The sequence below is a fragment of the Oreochromis aureus genome, linkage group 12 (assembly GCF_013358895.1).
Source record: "Oreochromis aureus strain Israel breed Guangdong linkage group 12, ZZ_aureus, whole genome shotgun sequence".
In the NCBI taxonomy this organism is placed as follows: domain Eukaryota; kingdom Metazoa; phylum Chordata; class Actinopteri; order Cichliformes; family Cichlidae; genus Oreochromis; species Oreochromis aureus.
The window spans coordinates 37237265-37261029 of NC_052953.1; the positions used below are offsets into that span (position 1 = coordinate 37237265).

Here is a 23765-nt window from a genome sequence, read left to right on the forward strand (position 1 = left end):
GGCTTCTGTGGCAAGTTTTTGCACAGTCTATCATGTTCTGATAACTACAACTTCAAAAACAATTTTAAATGTGTAAGTTAAAGCTGGGAAAGTAAGAGTAAGAAGAATTCACCAGCTTTGCTCTGTAAAATCAACACTGAGGCTGCAGAGGCACCGGTGGGAGGCCACACTAAAATGCTGAAACGGTTACATTGTGGTTGGCACATTCATTGAGCGGTGTAACCCAATGCCCCTTTTCTCTGCAGAGATACGGGAACAGGAACAGGAAGACCAGCTTGTGGTTTACAAATCGAAAATCAGCAATGGCAATGTTTTTGACTCCACTGGTGGCTGTGCTAGTTCTGCAAAACAGAATGCATGAGCGATTTAAGAGATAACTAAATGAGTGTAAAACTGGGTGGTATTGGTGCCAGATGTCTGTGGTAACTCTAAAACCAGCTGAGTGCGAGTGTAAACACAGAGTGAGGTGAATGTTAATACAATAAATCCTGAGCTCTGCCCTCATGTGCTCATCTGAAATTACTTCATGATAAATGATAGTGTTTATTTTTGCTGATGGCTGATCAATTAATCATGTAGATTAACAGCCACACCCCTTGCCCACACTCTGTGTGTGAGGCAAGAAATGAGTCACAGGATTTGGCATAGGCAGGGTTTCCTTTATGTTCTTTAGGTTGAGCAGGAAAAAGCTTCACCAGCAGCAGACTGCGTGGTATGGTACCCAGGTAAGCAGCACAAACTTGTTTTGATTTGTTTTCAGCAATTGGCTGTTAGTCTCTACTATATCATAATCATGAAATACAGCTGTTTGTGTTTTCAGATGAATGAAAAATGGGGAGAAAAGTTTCCCTTTTCTCTCTCTTGAAACTGTTCTGCTTTTAGACGCATGTTTGTGGTGTTCCCAGCTGTCACTGTGGCACTTTCATTTCAGAAGACTGCTGTTTAACAAATATATGAAAGAGATCAGAAAAGGAATGAAATATAGTCAGACATTACCTTGATGTTTTAATTATTCGATGAATATTTGATTATTAGTAAAAGAAACGCTGGATTTTTAAAAAATGAAACCTTAATCTTTTCATTTTTAGCAGCTACAGTTGGTGTAATGAACATACTGTTCATTCAGAGCAGAACGATGATACATTTTGAGTAGCAATGGCAGGAGTTGTGTACATACAGGTGTCATGTATGGGCAACAATTTTCCATATTAGAGCTAAAATAAAATGAAATTGTTGCTACATGCCTTCCACAGTTTCTGTCTTGGTTGATTACATCTTGCTCATGTGCAGTTCCTGCACTGAAGAGAGTGTGTGTGAAAGTTATAATAATATTGCTGATCTACCCTTCCTTCCCTTTTAGTGTTCCATACCATTGATCAGTGGCCTTTTGACCTGGAATACACCCAGCAGCCATGACAACATCTGGGCCAAGAGCCTGCTTTATTCTCTTCTTCTTGCATGTTGTCATTTTTCTCTCACTGCTGTTCTACAACAGCTTCTTGACCCACCGCGCGCTGCAGAGTCACCCCAACAGTGCTCATGGAGACATCAGGATCCTGGTGTGGCACTGGCCGTTTGGCCGCTCCTACAGTCTGGATGGGAACAAATGCCTCAAGATGTATAACATCAGCCGCTGTTTACTCACTGATGACAGAGCTGACTTCTCTGCTGCCGACGTGGTTGTGTTCCACCACTATGAGCTGAGCAGAGGTCTTTCATCTGTGCCCCTACACCTGAATCGACCTACATCTCAGCACTGGGTGTGGATGTCCTTGGAACCTCCTGTCAATAATGTGAACCTCACACAGCTCAACGGCCTCTTTAACTGGACGATGAGCTACAGGCGTGATGCAGACATATCCATTCCTTATGGGAAAACAATGTTGGGAGGTGATAATCTAAGTTTTCCAGCTGCTCCAAATCGCTCCTGCTTTGCCAGCTGGGTGGTCAGCAAATACAAGCCTCATCAGACTCGGGCTGCTTTTTATCAAAGACTAAAGAAGCATGTCCCCATAGAGGTGTATGGCAGGTGGAACAAGAAACCCTTGCCAGACAAGAAGCTTTTGCCCACCATTTCAAACTGTCTGTTCTACCTTTCTTTTGAGAACTCGGAGAAAAAAGACTACATCAGTGAGAAACTCTGGAGGAACGCTTTTCAAGCAGGGGCCGTACCAGTGGTTCTCGGCCCCAACAAGGCCACCTACGAAGCCATGACCCCCCCACATTCCTTTATTCATGTAGCTGATTTCAATAGCCCAGCTGATCTGGCAACGTATCTCAAGGTTTTGTCTGTAGACAGGCAGGCCTATGAGAAATACTTGGAGTGGCACAACACCTACCGAATTAAAACCTACAGTGACTGGAGAGAAAGGCTGTGTCAGATCTGTGTCAAGTATCCCAGTTTACCAGCCAGGAAAGTCTACTACAACCTGGACAGCTGGGTGAACAGCTAGTGTCTAATTTCTTCACCAAAGGTTTCAGACTGCTGATTCTGCTGAGTTTCCACATGCAAATGTAAAATGCCAAACACTGGAAGTACAGTGGAAGAGAACTTGCTGCACAGTCAGTCAGTTAATTGTGGTAAACGGTGAGAAACTGCAACTTGCGAAAGCAGATCTCAAGCAGGTGGGTAGGCTGCTAATAATCACGTTACACATGTTCGAACTACAGTGTATAAAGTGTGCGACTGAACAAGAAGCACAGTTTTTGTTAGTACTGTTTGCTGGTGTGTAGTATCGTCTCAAAGGACATGGGCGATGGCAAATATACACTACAGATAAATTTCATTACATGGTACCAGACTGAAATAATAATTCAGGGCTCCATGCTGGGCCACTGTGTCTTATTTAGGGCTGTCACCGTGTCAGATATTCTTTGTGCTACTGCTGGACATTTCTCTGCTGTTTATCAGAATATTGGTGCCCCTTCCTTGGAAGGCGCATTAACATTTGCTCACTTTGTTCAATGCCGCTTGTTCAAATGTTCTTGATGTTCCTTTTTAAAAAACTAAGTGCACTAGACCTAAAACTGATCCCTGGTTAAACGATGTCACTCGGGCCCTCAGAAGGACCTGCAGAAAAGTGGAAAGAAAATGGAAAAAAGATAAACTCCAGATTTCCTTTGATATGTTAAGGGAAGCCCTGTTTCTTTATCAGGATGCTGATCGAAAAGCAAAAACTAAGTATTTATCAGATATCATCTCTAACCACAGCTACAGGCCAGTGTCTTAATCAACACCATTTATTCTGTTGTCAACCCTCCACCCACCACACATTTACCAGGGTCTCCAGCCACCTGTGAAAACTTATTACGGGTGTTTGTTGATAAGGTTGCTACTATCAGGTCCAGCCTTTGATCCCTCTACTCCCCCATATTCCTCGCTTGATCACTTTGAGCCTGTTTTCTCTTCTAATGGGAACCGTCCCAGTCAATCTTAAACATGCCGTAGTGCACCCATTTCCCCAAAAAACTGATCTCGATGCATCAGTTCTTTCAAATTTTAGGCCAATCTCTAAACTTCCCTTCTCGTCCAAAAACCTGGAAAAATTTACCTTTCTTCAGCTCCAGGTTTTTCTGGAAATTAATGAAATCTGAGAAACATTTCAGTCTGGTTTTAAAGTGCTACATAGCACTGAGATTGTGCTTTTAAAAGTTTTTAATGATCTTTTATTAATTGCTGACTCTGGTAACTTTGACATTTAAGTGCGGCATTTGATACAGTGGATCATGAGATTCTCTTATCAAGACTGGAGAGCTGTGTGGGTATTAAAGGAACTGCACTTGAATGGTTCAGATCTTATTTAACTGATAGAAATTTTTCTGTCAGGTTTGGCTCTTCATCCTCATGATGAAGGCTCTATTTTCAGGAAACATGGAATCTCATTTCACTGTTAAGCCGATGATTCTCAGATTTACTTAAAACAAATTCTGCAGACTCTCTAAAAGTTTTGCTAGACGGCCTTGATGACATTAAATGATGGTTTGCATTAAATCTTTTGAATGAGATTGAACTATTTGGACCTTCTGACCCTCGCTTTTCTCTTAAGGTTGACCTTGGTCCTCTGGAAAAGTCCAGAACTCCCTTTGCAAAGAATCTGGGAGTGTTCTTTGATAGCAGCTTTTCATTTGAGAAACAAATAAATTCTGAACATTTTGTCATTTGCTGACTTCGAGAAAGTGATCCATGCATTTTATTTCATCAAGGCTTGTTGACTGTAATAGTCTTTATTTGTGTATCAGCTCTGCTCTCTAATCTTCAGCTAGTTCAGAATGCTGCAGCCTGAATCTTGACAGGCACTCGTAAACACGACCACATTTCCCCAGTCTTGGCTCGTTTACAGTCATTGTAAAATTGATTTTAAGATTTTATTGCTTGTTTTAAAATCTCTAAATGGATTAGCTCTGGCATACCTCTCTGATCTTTTAACTAAAAATACTCCAAACAGAACTCTCAGGTCAGCTGAGAAGTTGCTTCTAGTTGTCCCTGTCAGCAGGCTAAAACACAGAGGAGGCTGGGCCTTTGTGAACGCTGTGCCCAAACTTTGGATCAGTCTCCCTCTTCATATTAGGATCTCTCCAACACTTGACATCTTTAAAGCCCGTCTGAAAACACATTTTTACTCTCTAGCTTTTAACTGTGACTGAGTTTTTTTGTTTTATTCTTTGTGTGTGTTTGTTCTACTTTTCACTTTTTTACTTTGGTCAACCTGTGTTGTTTTCAAATGTGCTTATAAATAAATTGATTGATTGATTGTGTGATTTAAAAGAACTCACGTTAATGATATTATTGGATGTCTGCTATGTAATAATAAAATGAGAGTGCTATCAGTTAACTGTGCATTTTTTGTCTTTTTGGCAAATGATTTACACCCAATAAAGGCGACTGGAGCTGGAGAGCGTCTGTGTTTATACCGGACAACCGGATAATTTTAACATGTTGTTATTAACGTGATATTTTTCAGTTTGAAATACTGAAAAATATGTGTGTGTCTGATAGACGAGTCTGTCTTAACACGGAGTTTTCAAGGTGTGTGAAGGCCACCATCCAATCAGCCAGAGTGGGTTAAAAGTTACTCTTCAAACAACAATCAAAAAGTATATATGGAAATATCAGAATGAAACAGAACATAGATACAAATAGGCTGCCTCTAATTTTGTGTTTTAACTGACTTGTTCTCTGTACTTCAACATTTAGCTGCATCTGTTTTTTAAACTCACTTTTTCACCACCTTTCCATTGACACAGACACGATTTGCTGAGGATGACACGGACTAATTTGATGCTGGTTGAAGCTTCCGTTTAAAGTTGTTCTAAAACATGCTATGATATGCATGGTTTACATATGGTTTGGTGCATTTGCTCAGTGAAAAAGGTTCATTGTCTCACTGCGGTATGAACCATTTTTCACAAGATGCAAAACAGAATGCGAAGCATTTCTCTGAAGCATAAAGTGCCACTTCCTCCTGATGAGGGTGGAGTTGATTCAGTGCCAGTGTCCAAATCTCCACATCAGTAAAAACTTGGTGTTCGCCCCTTTCTTTGTGAAATGCTGGTTTGTCACAAGTCAAGTCAGCCAATGATTGTGAGTTATTGGATGAATAAAGAGAATAACAAATAATAAAAATGTGGTGTGTGTTATTTCAGCGATAGGTGTGATGGGTGCGTCGAGTGAGATAAAAGCATGTGGTTTCACACTCAAATCCACCCCTCACTAATTCAAACTCTGTGTGGAGGTTGGGGCAAAAACTTCAGAGTCGAGACTTCATTATACCACGACATCACTGTGGCCATGTTTCACCCCCTGTGGTTTCATCTGCTATGAGTGTCTGAGTTTCTGTTTTTATTGTGATGACCTTTTAAAATGACTACAACTAATACAAATGGCCCATCATGGATGAGGTGGACATGGGTGAGGTATATACAAATAAACAATATAGTTGAAATAAAATTGCCAAGAGCAGCTGGTAAGGGTCTTATAGTATAATATATATGTCAGTGCCCCAGTGTTTTGAGTTTTACATTATTATTGGACTTTGATTTTTCTCATTATTTATCATTTCTAGTCTTTTGGGTTCAGTTTTAGAGTTCTTAGTCTTCTGGTTTCTGTCTCTGTGGTCCATGGTTGCTGTCTATCCTGTCAGCTGTATCCCCTTGTGAAGTCCACATCTCTGTGTTATGTTTCCTGTTTTACTTTGAAAGTCTATGTCTCATGCTTCTGGTTTTGCTTCCCTTGTGCTGTTAAGTCTGATTTCTCCCAGCTGTGTTTCCCTCCTGTCTCCCATTACTCCAGTGTGTATTTAAGTCCTGTGTTTTCTTTTCTCTGGTTTTGTACTTTCTCTGTGCTGTAGTTTCTTCTCTTGTGTTACTGCAGCTTAGTCTAGCTCTCAGTCTAGTTTGTTTCTCTTTTTCGTTTCTCCTAGTTTCTAGCTTCCAGTATACAGTTTAGTTTCTAGTTGTCGTGTTGAGGTTTTGGTTTGTTTTTGAAGTTTATTTCTGATGACAAGTTTTTCCAGCAATAAAGCTGCCATTTTAAGTTCATCCCTCTGTGCAGAAAAGTTGGAACACCTGTAGGAATTAGTAGCACCAGCTTTCAAGGCTTGATCAACCTCCATTGCTCCAAATTGTTCACCCATGTTGTGCTCCCTGAAAAAGGCCTTTTTGTATAATTCTGAATGTACATTATTTTTCAGTTTTGGGTAACCTTAGCTTTTTTTTGTAAACTTTGGTAGTTCACCACTTACCTTTGTACCATTTCAAGCTATTCATCGGACATGAATTGCAATAAGTAACTGGAAAAATTTGGGTGTTCTAAAACTTCTGACCGGTAGTGTATATACTATAATTCACCTGAGATGTTGCCAGCAATGAGATGTTTATGTGTGGCAACACAGTGTAACAAGCATTTAATGCAATGAATAACTCTGTGCTATTATTAACAAAAATAATAAAAGATGGCCAAATTCAGAAGTTTTTAAGAATCACAGCACTAAGTGAATGGGTAACCACAATGAACCAATGAACCATAACCACAGAAACATTGAAATAATGGTCTAGTTGTATTAAAAAATTGTGCATTATATTACAACCAACAACAGTAACAAAAATAGAGTATGTGCACATATACCAAAAACAAAAATAAGAGCGACAGTAAATAAACTTAGACCCGGGTCTTTGAAAATATCAATGCTATCCAGTTCAGGCCTTTTGGGTGATCTAAGCCATTGACTGTAGAAAAGATGGACGACGCGACCCCGCCTCCTACCATTGTGCAAAAATGAAGCCAAAATACCCCGTTTGTGGAGGCTGCCATCTTGCAAATTTGGAGCCAGAGTCTGCGCAGTAGTGACTTGAGGTGGAGCGACTGTGTAACGCTCCCGCCCACACACCCGCTGGACGTGACCGCAAACACGCCCTCTACACTTTTTACGTAGCCCGGCGACTCGAGTTTTTTGCTGGTTTACCGCGACTGACGACTTGTTTAATTACGGTAAATACAACCATGTCACTGTTATAAAAAAAGACGCACAGCTTATCATCTTATAGTTCTAAAATCACTCTGTTGTTAATTCATTAGTTAGATTAGCCGCTAGCATACGCACTGTGTTGGAGGCTTGTTGCTAGCTAGTTAGCGATGCCACACACCTGCTACTCTAATAGTCTGTGTTATTGAAGGATTCAGCGCTTCTTATGTTTTTTTTATCCATTTTTAGACAGCGATGAGATCATCTGCACACGCTACAGAGACCCAGAGTTACTGTTAATATCAAAAATATAATGCTGTCCTTTGAGATTTTAACATAAGACTGTGAGTGTAATGGATCTAAAACTGTTTGAATCTTCAGAGCCCTCTACAGCCTGGTAACATGGAGACTTTAAAAACATCAGCAGAAGGTTTCAGTAGTGCAGTCCAATTTGTTCTTTTCATTTAATAATAGAGTCCATATTATATCAACAGCTACATTCACCCTGGAGAGAAACTAGTGAGGGAGACCACCAGGACCAAGCTGGGTTTCCTGGGTCCAGAGGTTTGGAGAAACTTCTTCTCTTTCTTCATCACAGCTGTCCTGTGCCAGAAGTTCTGTTGACCCACTGAGAGAGGCTTCATTTAAGAAACAACAGGAAGACTGAAGCTCATCGCATTGATCAAGCAGGACTCATGATCTTCACCAGCAGCTCCCTCACAGGGAAATCTTCAGCACTCCTCCGTAGGCCCGATCCAGGAGATGGATAAACCCAGCATTTCATGAACACTGTGATGGAGACCTTTGGTTTGTGTAATGTTATAAATACTCGGATACTCCCCAGAGGCTCTGGACTTTTACATAAACATAATATATTCAGTCCTGTAGAAAGTTATATATTTAAAAATATATGATCCTCTCTGGTTACTCTGGTATGAATAACTCTGAATCACTTTATGGTAAATAACACACTATCTGCAAAAAACTGAAAGAATTCCAGATGACAAGTTTGTAGTTCAACATACAAGTGACGACCTTTGACCTTCATCATGTTTTATTAAATTGTGTTAGAGAAAATCTCATATGCTCTTCATGCAGCTGAGTACATCAAGTGTTTAAAACAGAAGCTGTGCAGGTCTGAGATCAGCAGCTTTGTGAAACACCAAACTGAGGTCCTGTTAATGCTGCTATATAGTGACACAGTTACATGAGTGATTAGTCCTTTTGTTTTTTTGTCTTTAACTTTATCAATAAAGCTGCAGCTTTCACTACAGCACATGCGGTACTTTAACCTTTGTACTGTTTTCATCAGTTCATTTTGCAGTTAACATGTGAACATGTTGGATGATCTGTCTGCTGTCACTGGGTGGTGCTGAGGTCTGAATCTGAGGGCAGCTCCTGTAATCACAAAGACAACAGAACCATCAAACTCAGATATAAATTTTATCCCTCAACATTGAAATAAAGCTGATTCTTCTGTCCTCACACACTCAGGATCTGAAGTTCTTCTCTTACATTTTTTCAGTATTACAGTACACTACAGTACTTTAATCCATAGTTCCTGATTAATGAGGAGTTACTGAAGTACAAGCTTTTAAAAAAAATGTTACTGTCTTTACAGATGTGGCAAGAGCCTGAAAACATGCTGTTGTTTGCACATATTTAATATTCAGTTCTGCACAGGAGCTGCAGCAGGGTGCAGCCTGTTGTTTTTAAAGTATAATACTTGTAATAAAAGTACAGTAACAGTAATTAGTGACTGAGCAGCCCGGGGCGTTTCTCTTGATTTCTTTAGTAAACTCATTCACCTGCACAGATTAGCTAAACGAACCCCGACAGCCGAGTGCTCATTTTAGCTAGCTAGGTCTCAGGAGCTAGCTAAGGACAGTAGTTACGGAGTAGCTTACAAACACGTTTAACTTACCGAAAAAGTGCAGCGGGGCCTCGGGTCCTTCTGTCGGGTAGTCCAGTTTACTGAAGAACACCTCAGGCTGTCAGGTTAAAACACTCGGTCGTATTTTCGTAGCGTAAACGCTGGCCCTCCTCTCAGAGCCTACGCTCTATCTGCTATTCCCGAACACAGATACGCAAGTTTCTCCGTGACTGCAGCTGCCAGTCAAAGCTGCTATGATGACGTTTCACCCCAATTTATCATCACCGCTGTAGGAATTAGAATCAAACTTATGGGAATGGAGACCCCTTGGACATCAATCAGCATGATGAGAACTATTGATAACAAAAGAAAGAATCTTTGGAAGAAAATTATCTGAGGAGAATTAATTTATTTTAGTCTGACCCCAGTCCCATCCGCTAACATGGAGGAGGCGGGGTTTATGACCTATACTGCAGCCAGACACCAGGGGGCGATAGAGACATTTTGGCTTCATTTTTGGGGTGCTGTCGCGTCGTCCATGTTTTCTACAGTCAATGATCTAAGCAGTTTACTGGTATGAAACCAGTCCAAGGATCAATGTATTTCTTTTCCTGGATTTTTTTGGAGGCAATGGCGGAGGCGTGCCAGTGGCCCACGGCGGGTGGTGTTGGAGTCAAATTGTTAAATTATGTCATTGTGTTTCTTAAATTTGTAAGTCTTGGTTCAAGCAGTGGGATCAAAGACATTCCTTTGTCTCTGACCACCTCTCCAGCTACTCTGGTGCTGGGGGAGGTTTTATTAGGCACATCCTATCTGAAAGATCTGTTTCTTGTGTGGCAAGCTTCCTGCTTTTATGATCCTTTTGGTGAGCAGGAGATCACACAAACGCACCCCCAAACACATTCTTACACACACATTCTCACATACTCACACGTACACACACACACACGTGCATACACATACACATACATAGTGGCTTGTCTTTTGTAACCAAGGGGGGTTTTACGGTGGGAGGTGCTTGTGTTGTGTAAACTGTTGTGTGTAACTGTTTTTCAATAAAAGGCAGCAAGCGGAGGTCGGAGTTAGGGTCATTTTGTGGTAGGATTCGAAGTGCGTTCCTGAGATACCGACTGGGGCCTCCCTTGCGCAAGTAAAACCAATCGAACGCTGACTGTCTTGTTTTCTTCATGAGGAATAAGTCTCTAAACTAGCGGGGCCTGTGGAAGAGCAGACTCAACAGGTGGTCACTGTGGCTACTGCCCCTGCTATCCAGGGAGGCACAGATATGGCCAATGAGCATGCTGCCAGCATCTATCCTAGACTGGCTGGGGCAACAGCCAGTCCTGGCCCCAAGAAGAAGGCTTCCTAGCCCTCTACCAACGCCGCCGGCTGTGGAGGAGTGAGTGAGGCAGCATACTAATCCCTTCCTCTCTGCTGTGTCTGCCCAAGTACCGGCAGCCTCCTGTGCAGGTGGAGCGGGTGGTCCGCGTTGCCCATCTCCTTTCCCCAGTCCAGGATGGATGTACAGCGTTCTGTTAAGGTACCAGGGAGTATATGCCAAGCTATGGTGGACTTGGGCTGCACACAGATCCTGGTCCACCAAACCCAGGTGGACCGGGAGCATTGCTAGAGGCAGTGTGGGTGGAGGTTAGGTGTGTGCATGTGAACATTCATAAATATCCCATAATGCTGCTGCAAATTAAATCCAGGGGAAAATGCATAGAGTAAAGACTTCAGTTAGCTTGTGCCTGACGCATCCATTAATTCTGGGGACAGATTAATAACCTGTAGGGGCAGAGTGTGGGGCTGCATTCATGACCTTTAACGGCATTAAGTGACACAGGATGTCTGACTCTGGGAGTGATTCACTCCACGGGAGATTTCCCACTAAAGTAGTCTCACGATGACACTCTATGCTTGGCCTTTGACCAAGTGATGAAAACTGATGTTTACTTGGTGCACTCTGAGGTATTTTGTATTGATCAAACATAGGCTTTATCGAGTAACTCTTGACTCACATAGACGAGGAACACACTCGGTTGTTAGTGCCTCAAAGCCACGGGGAAATTATTTACCAGGTGGCTCATCATAACCCCATGGCAGGGCATATGGGATATGACAAAACTCTGCAGCAAATTATGGCCCGATTTTATTGGCCAGGCATTCAGGTGGATGTGTGCTACTGGTGCACGTCCTGCCCAGAATGTCAGGTGGTTAACTAGCTGGCCATTCCAAAAGCATATTTGTGATCGTTACCATTAGTGGAGGTGCTATTTAACCACATTGGCATTGACCAGGATATCGCTTTATTAGCTTTGGTCGATTATGCAACGAGATATCCCAAAGCAGTGCTGCTGTGCACCATTACTGCATACAGTGTGCTGCATGTTTCAGGTCATATCCGAAGTCGGCAAAGAGATACTGACTGACCAAGGCATGTTGTTCATGCCTCGCACACTAAAAAAGCTGTAATGAATTATTGGCCAACCAGCCTCTACCACGCTCAGACTGATGGGCTGGTGGAGCAGCTGAATAAGACTTTAAAGTCCATGATTCAGAAGTTCATTCATGAGGATGAACGCAATTGGAATCGCTGGTTAGACCCTGTGTTATTTGCAGTGCAGGAGGTGTCCAAGGTGTCCACAGGATTTTCTACCTTTGAATTGTTGTTCGGCAGGAAGCCACGTGGGGTGTTGGACCTAAAGAAAGCTGGGAGGAAGGTCCAAGCCCAGCTAAAAACACGTTCTGCCCAGAACGTACCAGAACGTGTCAGAACAACCTCTTTGGGAAAATTGTCAACAAAATTTGCTCCAGGCCCAGGAACTGCAAAAGCACCTGTATAACAGAGGGGCTATTCTCAGGCAATTTTCACCAGGAGATAAAGTCCTTGTTTTACTTCCTTCTTCTAGCTCAAAGTTACTCACCAATTGGCAAGGACCCTTCTTGCTCACACAGTGAGTGGATGATATTGACTATGAGGTGATATGGTCGAACAGGGGAGGAGCCACACAGGTATATCACCTCAACCTCCTAAAAGCATAGAGAGAGGCTGAAACTGCTTCTCTGGTGTGCCTGGTAAAGGAAAGAGATGAGTTGGGGCCAGATGGTGCTAAATTTTACCATTCCCACCTCCCTCCACTGTGATAACCATGTCACACAGGTATCCAGAGAGCAGATCTTGCTGCACAGTGGTTTGCAGATGTGTTCTTTCCCTTGCTGTGCTGTACCAATCTCAGCACCATGTTGAGACATGCCCAGGTGTGACGGTTCAATTCAATTCAATTCAATTCCATTCAATTCAATTCCATTCAATTCAATTCAATTTTATTTATATAGCGCCAAATCACAACAAAAGTCGCCTCAAGGCGCTTTATAGTGTACAGTATACTATATAATAACAGATACAGAGAAAAAACCCAACAATCATACTTGTAGAGCTGTGACGGTGCATTCACAGCTCTACAAGTTGGCTGAACATAAAAGTGTGGGAGCCACTTTCAGTTGTTCAGAGAGAATTGGCTGAAACGCTAAAGCTGGGAGTGATAGAAGAGTCACACAGTGCCTGGTGTAGCCCCATTGAGCTTGTAGTGAAGAAAGATGGGTTTATACGTTCTGTGTTGACTATCGCAATCTGAATGAGGTGTCATGGTTTGATGCTTATCCCAGGCACCAGGTCAATAAGCTCCTGGACCGGTTAGGCACTGCTTGTTTTCATGACACTGGCTTTAACCAAGGGCTACTGGCAGATTACTCTGTTCACAGAGACTAAGGAAGAAAGGCGTTCTCCACTCCGTATGGTTTGTACCAAATGGTAAATGGCCTGTATTTGTATAGCGCTTTAATAGTCCCTAAGGACCCCAAAGCGCTTTACACATCCAGTCATCCACCCAATCACACACACATTCACACACTGGTGATGGCAAGCTACATTGTAGCCACAGCCACCCTGGGGCGCACTGACAGAGGCGAGGCTGCCGGACACTGGCGGCCAGTGGCGCCTGTGTCCGGCAAAGGTAATTGCCCAAGGACACAACGACCGAGACTGTCCAAGCTGGGGCTCAAACCGGCAACCTTCCGATTACAAGGCGAACTTCCAACTCTTGACACTGGAGGCACTGGAACCTGAGCTGAAGGTGACACTGGAGGCACTGGAGCCTGAGCTGAAGGTGACACTGGAGGCACTGGAGCCTGAACTACGGGTGACGCTGGAAGCACTGGAGCCTGAACTACAGGTGACGCTGGAGGCACTGGAGCCTGAACTACAGGTGACGCTGGAGGCACTGGAGCCTGAACTACGGGTGACGCTGGAAGCACTGGAGCCTGAACTACGGGTGACGCTGGAGGCACTGGAGCCTGAACTACGGGTGACGCTGGAGGCACTGGAGCCTGAACTACAGGTGATGCTGGAGGCACTGGAGCCTGAACTACGGGTGACGCTGGAGGCACTGGAGCCTGAACTACAGGTGATGCTGGAGGCACTGGAGCCTGAACTACAGGTGATGCTGGAGGCACTGGAGCCTGAACTACAGGTGATGCTGGAGACACTGGAGACTGAACTACAGGTGATGCTGGAGGCACTGGAGACTGAACTACAGGTGACACTGGAGGCACTGGAGACTGAACTGAAGGTGGCTGCTGGGCAGCTAACTGAGCTGAAAGTGGCTGCTGGGCAGCTAACTATGGGGCGCCGTTTGTAAACTGAAACATGCCGAAATTAACGACAACATTTTTCCACATTTAGCGCTAAATCTTACAAAAACATGTTTTTTTGAGTCATATTTTTACAACATTTAGTAAAATATTTGTAACTTTTTATATTTAAAACAGAATTTTAAATGTTAAATCTAAATGCTAAATGTTAAATCTAAATGCTAAATGTTAAATCTAAATGCTAAATGTTAAATCTAAATGTTAAATGTTAAATGTAAATATTATATTTAAATGTAAATGTTAAATGTTAAATGTAAATATTATATATAAATCTAAATGTTAAATGTAAATATTATATATAAATCTAAATGTTAAATGTTAAATCTAAATATTTAGCTAATATGCAAATTTATTGTACGGGTCAACGGAAATACCAAAATAAAAGCTTCAAGAAAACCTCCCGCGCTAAAGTGTGCCGGTTGTGGTCAGGTTGTGTGTCTGCGCTCCTCTCAGGGTCACCTTTGACTGCCATGAGCTGCTTCACCTGTTCCCTACCAGCATGTCCAGCGATTTAGCTGAAAACATTGGAAGAGCCGTTTTGTCGGCCATCCAACGATTCAGTGGTAGTGCACCCTCAACCTCACAAACGCCGCAGCACTTGGTAAGTTCATTGTATGGCATTTTGGACGGGTTGATAGCAGTGTTAGCAAAACTAGCAAAGCTAAATTACTTAGCTAGTCCTCAATTATTTCATTTGGTAGGCAGCAGACAGAGATTGAACATCATACAACTCTATTTATTTGTTTGGTAGGTAACAGTCATTCTTGATGTAAATGTTTCCTTAGGGATCCAGCAATGCACCTGGACCAAGTAGACCTGCCGTCTCCACTGGGATACCGTACCGCCCGGTAGGCCTTCTTACACATATCATTTAGCTGACTGGTTTTGATATACAGTCAGGTTCATAAATATTTTGATACAGACGCATTTTCTAATGTTGCTTCTGTACATTACCAGAATGAATTAAAAATGAAACGACTCCAATGCAGTTCAAGTGCAGACTTTAAGTTTTAATTCAATGGGTTGGACGAAATGATTGCATAAAAATGTGAGGGGAAAAAAGTAATTTGTAAACACAATCCTATCATTTCAGAGGCTCTAAAGTAATTAGACAAATTAAATAACTGAAAATAAAATGATCATTTCTATTACTTTAATCAAAATCCTTTGTTGGCAATGACAGCCTGAAGTCTTGAAGTCATTGACACCACCAGATGCTGGCATTCCTCCTTACCAGTGTTGGGACTAACGCGTTATTAAGTAACGCGTTACAGTAACTACGTTATTATTGTGGTAACGAGCACGGTAACTAGTTATTATGCCAAAACCAGGAACGCGTTACTCGTTACTGGGATTTAGATAGGCTCGTTATTCGTTACTTCGTGTGGTGGCATCGCGGAGCTTCCACAGATTCAATAACATTAGCAAGTGGTGGAAGCCAGCAGGTGGATGAAGGAAAAGGGAGGCACGAGGAGAGCGGCCGCCGTGTCAGGTGAACTGAACTTCAGGTAAGAAGTTATGACCTGCAGTCTGTCTGGGTCAGATATAAACCAAGTTTAGGTGGAATTTATTTTCGTTATGCTGACTTTTTCGTACTGCGTGCTAGCTAGCATGACGGAGTTTCTATACAGCTGGGTGGGTGCTATGTTACTGATGTTGAACTTTATTTTGTTGATACAGTTCATTATTAGAGTTGCCAACTGTCTCAGAATCGTCTCGAATTCAGAGAAAATATTACGCGTTTCGTATTGAGGTGAAAAGGAACAGTTTGTCCCGGACTTCAGCTACAAGGGAAAAAGACACAAAGCTGGAGTTATTCTGTCGTTATGCTGCACAGCTGCCTCTTCTTCTCTCATTCTCTCCCCTCCCTCTCCTGTTTCTGCTTCAATCATGAAACTGATCAATTATCAGCTTTTCTCTCTTGTTTGTTTATCGCCCACTTTGCGTCAGAAAGAGGAAACCAGCGGATGTCGCACTAAACAACAGCAGCACGTTTAAGCTTGATCAGCTGTTGTTAGAATTTATTTAATATTAATTGCTAGTATCAGCTAATGTTTGCTGGAGCCACAGCTGTGAAAGCTGCTGGTCATGATATCGGTTTGGTTATCTGGTTAGAGGGAGACGTGAAGATGAAACCAGGAGATGTCCTTACTGAATCATCAGAGCTGAACAGGTGATGGAGAAACAGGTTTACCTTTTAGGTGACATGAATGAGTTGAAGGGAAGTTATGAACTGTTTCTGAGAGACAAATAACACCAGGATGCTTTCTTTCTTATTCTCATTTAAAATGTCTCGCTTTTAAAAAAATAATTATCTGAGTCTTACAACAAACGATTAATAGATTGATACATATATACCATCAGAACAGTGTACATCACTGTCACAACAGTGTTTGTTTTCATTCAAAGGCTTTATGATTTTTCCTATAATGGTGAGCCGGTCTCTAGTTAAAATGCCCGGGACAATTTTTTGTCCCAGTCCAGCTCTGTATGCAACTCATCTGCAGTCTGCTGTTACCTACATCTTCCTATTCAGAAGGCAGAATTTCCGAGTTCTGAGTACAATCAAAAGCACCACGACTGCAGTTTTTGTGTTGGATGTAAAAAGCAGGCTAGAATCATGGCGGCGGTCAACGACGGTCCAGGCGTGGGATTTCTCTCGTGGAAATGTGCACATTATTTTTTCCTTTCTATTGGTAGGTGGCACAATGCACTTGTGGCAAGTAAGCAAGCTAGAAGACTGACAATCTCGCTGGGTATCCAGTTAGGGAAGCAACACATTAACAAGAGAATTCTGAGTAAAACCAAAGTTACTTTCCCTAGTAACTAGTTACTCTGAAAGTAACGAGTAACTTGAAGTAACTGAGTTACTTTTGTATAGAAGTAACTAGTAATGTAACTAAGTTACTAATTTAAACTAACTTACCCAACACTGCTCCTTACTAAGGCTCTGCCAGGCCTTTACTGCATTGGCTTTCAGTTGCTGTTTGTTTGTGGGCCTTTCTGTCCTAAATTTAGTCTTCAACAAGTGAAATGTATGCTCAATTGGGTTAAAATCCAGTGACTGACTTGGTCATTCAAGAATATTCTATTTCTTTACTTTAATAAAGTCATGGGGTGCTTGGACTGTATGTTTTGGGTCATTGTCCACCTGTATTATTAAATGCCGCCCAATCAATGTGACGGCTTTTAGCTGGACTTGAGCAGACAAGTATGTCTCTGAACACATTCAGCTGCTTCAGTCCTGTGTCACATATTCAGTAAACACTACCAGTGCCACTGGCAGCCATGCATGCCCAAACCATCACACTGCCTCTGCCATGTTTTACAGATGATGTGGTATGCTTTGGATCATGAGTCGTTCCATACCTTCTCCATACTTTTTTCTTGCCATCATTCTGGTAGAGGTTGATCTTGGTTTTATCTGTCCAAAGAATGTTTTTCCAAAATTTTGCTGGCTTTTACTAGATGTTTTTTTTGTTTTGTTTTTTGTTAAATCCATTCTAGCCTTTCTATTCTTGAGGCTTATGAGTGGCTTGCACCTTGCAGTGAACCCTCTGTATTAGGGCCGTTCAATATGACGATATAAAAACATCTATCATTTCATATTATATGGTATCATTTATTCTGTGGTGTCGCAAAATAAATTTTACGTCAATATTTTTCATTGTTTTGATGGTCACTGTAGTGGCTATATTAATTTCTTAATTTTCTTTTTTCTGTTATGTTCTCTTCGACCGCATGTTGTCTGTTCACAGTAAAATTTTCAAAATGCAAACACTACGTCTCAAATCAATTCCAGGCCATTTATCTGCTTAATTGGTAATGACATCATCATTTTAATATGGATACCCTAAATTAAAGCTGAGTCTGCACATCATGTTCATGATATAATTATGATTGGAAAATGTTTCAGTAAACGGGCAACAAAATAAAACTTGTTAGGGTCCAAATACACATTGACCTAACTGCAGGCCTTTTCTACTCTAACTGAGTGCTCAAAGCACTTTATACAACACATCTCATTTACCCATTCACAGGCACAGATTAATACAAGCACTTTTTCTGTCCAACATTCGCACACAGTCATACTCAGATAAACCCATTGGGAGCTGTAGATTAGAGCACCTGGGGACTGAATCACCAACTTGACCAACAATCACCAAATGCTAATCTACAAGATACAAAAGGTTCAGTTTTCTGTGTAATGGGTAGACAATAGTAAGATGGTCTGAGTCTATTGTAATGCATAGGTGTCTATCTGTATCTGTGTTTGAATTCATTTCAGGTTCCTCTTCCATCAGTTCCTCAAGCTCATGCTACGCGCTCACATTTTGTGAGGAAAAAACAAGACCTGCAAACACTATACAAAAGATGTCGTGTGCTTGCCCTTGTCTTCAGCATCAACGTTTCTCATACCGAGAGGAGATTCAAGAGCAAAACTAGCACAAGATGGCCTTATTGGGAAGATCTCCTTTACATCTGGTCTGAAGCACAACTTAGAGAAGAAATAGCAGCAATCTTCAGAAGAACATTTGCACTGTCAACTGGCCAGACATTCCCTTTTGAGTATTTGAGTACAATTAGAGGATGTAAACGACTAATGAAACCAAATGTTTCTAGCAGTTTTCTTTGGGGTGGCCAAGAAGTTGGCTCGATTTGTTCCTCCACCTGCCTCTATATAATGGCAGGGATACAAAAACCTGCACAGGTAAACATTTTATGTTGCAGTGCAGAAATATTTATTGTCTAAAAAGTTAGTCTGTTCCCTTAACATAATTTTATTAATTGTATTAATTAATATTGCACTTATAGCAGGTGTAAACAGTTTTAGTGCAGCCATGTGCCTCTGTGTTACCAGTGATTTGGTGCAACTGTATTTGATTTTATGTAGAACATGCTTTCTTTTCCCTCAGGAGGAACCAGAAGAGCTGTCTGATAGTGACTTTGAAAGTCCAGTCTGCGGAGAAGACGAGGTATGTGGCGTGAATGAAAACCTAGTGAGGTTCTAAGCTCAATGACCAGTTAGATTTTGTTACTGCAGTGAGTAATAATTCCTGGGAGGCTTGTTTGATGAGAGCATCATTAATTTGTCCGATTTTAATGTTTACGGATTATCACAGGTGATTACAGCCAAGGAGGAATATGTGCCCAACTTTCACTTGAACTAATATAAGGATATACAAAGGCTCTGTTAACATTATGAAGCAAGTCATGCTGACCTTCTTTCCTTTGTTCAGTGCATCATGCGTTGCCTACAACACCAGGTGAAAGTGAGGCCAAGCATCAGGAAACAGAGGGCTGCATTCAGGAGAGTGAAAATGAGGGACAGGCAGAGGGACAGCAGATGTTTCCATATAATGTGGCAGAATTTGTGTAAGCTGTTGTCTAGGGGTTAAAGACATCCTTCATTTTAGATGTTGTTTAGGATATTGTTTCGATGCAGGTTTCCAATTTGCATGTTTGGGGGTTTTTTGCTGAATGACTGCAACTTTAGTATTTACATTTAATTTCTTTTTTTAATGATGTAGTGTGAGAAATTCTTCAAGGCTGACATGTTTTATGATTTCTAATATCTCTTGTCTACTTAGCCCTATTTTTCTGGAGGAAGATGAAGCTCTTGAAGAGGCAATTCAGCGTAGCCTCCTAGAAGAGTCTGATAGACAAAGTGAAGTTCATATTTCAAGGTAAGATTTGAAAGTAACCTTTGATAATTGAATATCTTATTTGCATCTTTACTTGCATCATTTTTTTTGAAGTTACACAATTACAAAGGTAATTGCTCATTTCTGACTAATTTAATATGGACTATCACAACATAATTATCTGTAACTCTGTGCACTTGAGTCAAATGTACAGCAAATTGCCATTTTTCCCCAAGATCTGTTTGTCATTGTCCCTTTTTTATATAGGTCTTTTAAGAAGCTCAGCAAAGAAGAAATTGAAGGTCTTCTTAGAGCTCATAGTGAGAAAGTCATTACACCAGGAACAAGACAACTCCATATCAGTCGAGCCAATGTGTGGTCGACTGCTTTGCGTCAGTTCAAGAGACCCAAGTTTGCAGAAAGCTGTGAGATGCTTTATGTTACATTTGCAAGCGATGAACATGATACAGAGGAAGATGCTGCTGACCTTGGGGGGCCAAGGCGGGAGTTTTTCCGTTTACTGGTGAAGGCCATCTTTCAGGACAGCGGTGCTTTTGAAGGTAATATGATTTCATAGACAAACTAACTAACTTACTTACTCAAGGCCTAAAGGCTTGTTGACGACACTCGTTTTTATAATGTTACAAACGCAACAACCACCTGATCTGAACATTGTTTGACAGAACATTAACAAGTTAATAAATGACTACAGATAATAAATCTGTTATGTTATGTTCTGTGTGTCTGAAACAGTAAAAAAAAAAAAAGTAATACATTTTTGTCTGTCAATCTCAAGATATCAGTTGGCGTCTGCACAGAATATACTTTTTTTTTTGTGTGTTATTTTTCAGCTACACCAAATGGATGCACACTGAAATTTAACATCCTACACTTGCAAAATGGAGTATATCGAACCATTGGCAGGATGTTGTCCACGATAATAGTGCAAGGTGGAGAAGCACCAGCCTTTCTCTCTCCACATGTAGTAGACTACATTGTGTCAGGAGACATTCTTCAAGTACACCTAACACCGGATGATATAGGTGACCCTGAGTTAAGAGAGAATCTGAAAAAGGTGAATTGCAATATTATAACAAGAATATTGTAATATTTCCTATATTCACAAGTCTTCTGGTCTTCTTTTATAATATATAATAAATACACTTTTGGTTATTAGAGGCAATTCCATGTATTATATTTTCAATTTGTTTCCTTTTTGTTTAAAAAAAAATTATTGGTTAAATACAGCCAAATAAACCAAAACAAAAACGTTTCGAGTCCAATTAAAATGAACCATCTGCAGTATTTGTGTACACTGGTGAAAAAACAAACATTTAAAGTGTTTTTCTTAAATATTTAGGTTGTAAATGCAACAACTCAACATGATTTGGAGAAAGCAGTCAGCTGCTGCGACTCATGGCGATATCAAGTTGAAGGTCTTCCACTCACAGTCACCATGGCCAATAAAGATCTGTTTGTGAAAAATGCAGCTCTATACCTTGCAGTTCTGCAACGGCAAAGCTGTTTTGATCAACTAACTGATGGCTTGTCCTACTATGGAGTGAGATTTATATTTTTTCCTGTATCAATTGGTCATTATTTTATAATAAACATTTAGAGTGAGCTACTTTTTGTATTTAAAACTGGAATTTAACCATTATTTAAACTTTTCTGTCTAGATTTTATCACTCCTGAGAGAGAACCCCAGTTTGCGTGTTCTGCTTGACCTATCGGGGGAGGACAAAGATCTGACAGCCAGTTTAATTGCTGGGGTTCTCAGGCCAAGCTATTCTGTCCTTGGGAGCAACAGAAGAGTTAGAGAGGAGCTGATGGTGGTCAAATTTCGGGAATTTCTCCAGTGTGTCGAAAGTAAGCAGAAATTCACGTATAATGTAGTCTGGCCATGAAACAATTCAGGACACTAAAGTAAAACTTAATTTGTCTTTTTATGTCACATGCACACACAAAACAGGAATAAAGATGTATGAAAGCTTACAACTGACAAGCAAAGCAAAGACAGAACCTCTGTATTTTTTATAACTACATTAGCCATCATTTAGTTAGCTCAAGCTTTAACTATTTTAGTGTCCCCAGGTTAACGGGGGTTTTTCTTTGTTTTTAGATAAAGAGCTGAGAGACGCACTTGGAGAAAGGACTCTTACCAAGGATGAAGAGGCATTTGTGAAGGCTTTGAGGCCTGGTCACATCTTGGCTTTTGCCACCGGGAGCAGCAAGGTTCCAGCCATAGGTTTTCAACCAGCTCCTAAAATAACATTCATTCACGATGAAAGCAAACATCTCCCGATTGCACACACATGTGCAAATGAGCTTCTGCTTTTTGTGAATGAAACAACAATGGCTGATGATGATGCTTTTCATTACTGCTTCTTAGTAGCACTCATGAATGGAGCTTTATTCAGCACCATCTAAACATGTTCCAAAAAAGTGAAATTAAAATGGTGGGTTTGTTAACTCTAATCCTGTTCATTAATTGTAGTTTCAAGTAACTTTGCTTCATACAAGACAGTTGAAATAAATTCTGACTGCATTTAATGTTGAAATGTAATAATTTTCAAAGCTTCAATAGATTTATGAAAATGCTAACTCTGTATTTTCAACGACAAATCAATAAAGTCACTGGTGTAATACAATTAATAATTTTATTAAGCTTTTTCTTTTTTTAAACAAGGACATTTCAAAACAGCTTATGCACAGAGTATACTAAACATGCTTTGTAGAACAAGCCAGGATTACTTAGGCATCTAACAGCAACATTTATTAAGACTATTGCAACTTTACAATGATTAGCACAATACTGTAGATAATCTTGTGAATTGATTTAAAGACTGACTGTTCCATGTTGATAATTTTCACTGTTATACTGTGTTACACTGTTACAGTGTGAATTTGATGGCTTTACTGCAATTTGAATAACTGTTTTTACCCATAAACCAAAAGTGGTTGTAGCCTTCTGAATAGCCTATGAGTCACTATCAGTCATTAACTTTGAGTCCTTATGTGGCAGGAGGTATCACTGCTAGAGGGGAGGGGGCTTCTGCAGTAGTACAAAAAACACATTTGCTGTACAGCATTTAAAAATACTAAGTGTCATCACTCTTTGGAACATCACTGGTATCCTGTGGTTGAGGTCACACATTTACAAGTTTGTTAAAAATATACTGCTGTGTTCGTTGAAACAATGTTTTACCATTATTGTTGTCTTCTTCAAAAGGGTGAATGCTTGTATATAGCTCTTGCAAATCGCTGTCATTTAATGGGACAAACCTACTTTGAGAGTTTGACAAGGAGGGTATGGAGACCTCTGCTGTAGAAAGTTCTGGGTTGTGACGATGAAACACGCGAGTTCCGCAGGCAAAAAGCTGGATGGGAGTTCTGTTACCTTCAGTGGAAATAGAGTGATTGTTATATCCAGCTTTGAATTCCTTCAAAGTGCGGTTGATTCGTGGTAGAGACACATAATGAAGGCAAAATAGGTCTGTTGCATTTTCTAAGTCTATGTGGCAGCACGAGGTGGAAATAAAGTAAATGCGCTTCACAGTTTACAAGACAACGCCACCCTGGGAATTTCACCCAGAGAATACTGGAGGTAACACTAATCACCAAAAAGGCAGTTAGGTTTGTTATACTCAGTACAGAGACGAGGTTCAATGATAAAATAAGTTAACAATTTATTAATTGAAACAACATATAAAAGCACAGTCATAAATATCAGTGTATAAATAGGCTTAAAAAAAAGGTATCCAGAGCCGAGGCTTACCAGTGGAGGGGCAGGGATGCCACGCACAAACTCAAAAAAAACAGAAAAGAAAACACACCAAGACACAAGTGCAGCACACTATCACACACTCACGCTAATAAACTAAGAAAAGGCAGGTGTGTACACTCAGAGGATCCCACCACCAAGGCACCCTAGTCTCCTCCACGTCGGCACTCCGCATCTGAATAAAAGAAACAAAATTTAATATATTACAACAAAACTAATATTCACACGCTGGGGATAGCCCAACTGTAGGAACACACTGGTGATCCGCAGCTAGAAAAATGGCCTCCTACCAG

The 23765-nt window shown here is 41.0% G+C and overlaps 2 protein-coding genes and 1 long non-coding RNA gene across 4 annotated transcripts; all 3 read left to right on the forward strand.

Annotated features, from left to right (window-relative positions):
* The first annotated feature begins 499 nt into the window (after window positions 1–499).
* LOC120443003 (fucosyltransferase 7) lies at window positions 500–4859 on the forward strand. Its single transcript, XM_039620526.1, has 2 exons — window positions 500–725; window positions 1361–4859. The coding sequence occupies exon 2, from the start codon at window positions 1413–1415 to the stop codon at window positions 2451–2453; it is 1041 nt and encodes a 346-aa protein (XP_039476460.1). The 5' UTR covers window positions 500–725; window positions 1361–1412; the 3' UTR covers window positions 2454–4859.
* Window positions 4860–14826: 9967 nt separating this feature from the next.
* Window positions 14827–19007, forward strand: LOC120442950. The gene is made up of 3 exons (XR_005615001.1): window positions 14827–14891; window positions 18332–18754; window positions 18960–19007. It is a non-coding gene; the product is annotated as an uncharacterized LOC120442950 (long non-coding RNA).
* A 139-nt stretch (window positions 19008–19146) lies between these two features.
* LOC120443120 (G2/M phase-specific E3 ubiquitin-protein ligase-like) lies at window positions 19147–22206 on the forward strand. Of its 2 annotated transcripts, XM_039621091.1 has the most exons (7): window positions 19147–19419; window positions 19635–19730; window positions 19956–20248; window positions 20540–20763; window positions 21049–21249; window positions 21368–21557; window positions 21811–22206. In XM_039621091.1, the coding sequence occupies exons 1-7, from the start codon at window positions 19391–19393 to the stop codon at window positions 22116–22118; spliced, it is 1341 nt and encodes a 446-aa protein (XP_039477025.1). In that variant the 5' UTR covers window positions 19147–19390; the 3' UTR covers window positions 22119–22206. The 2 variants fall into 2 exon arrangements, with proteins under 2 accessions (XP_039477025.1, XP_039477026.1); XM_039621092.1 differs by lacking the exon at window positions 21049–21249 and having other exon boundaries at window positions 21389–21557.
* Window positions 22207–23765: the final 1559 nt, after the last annotated feature.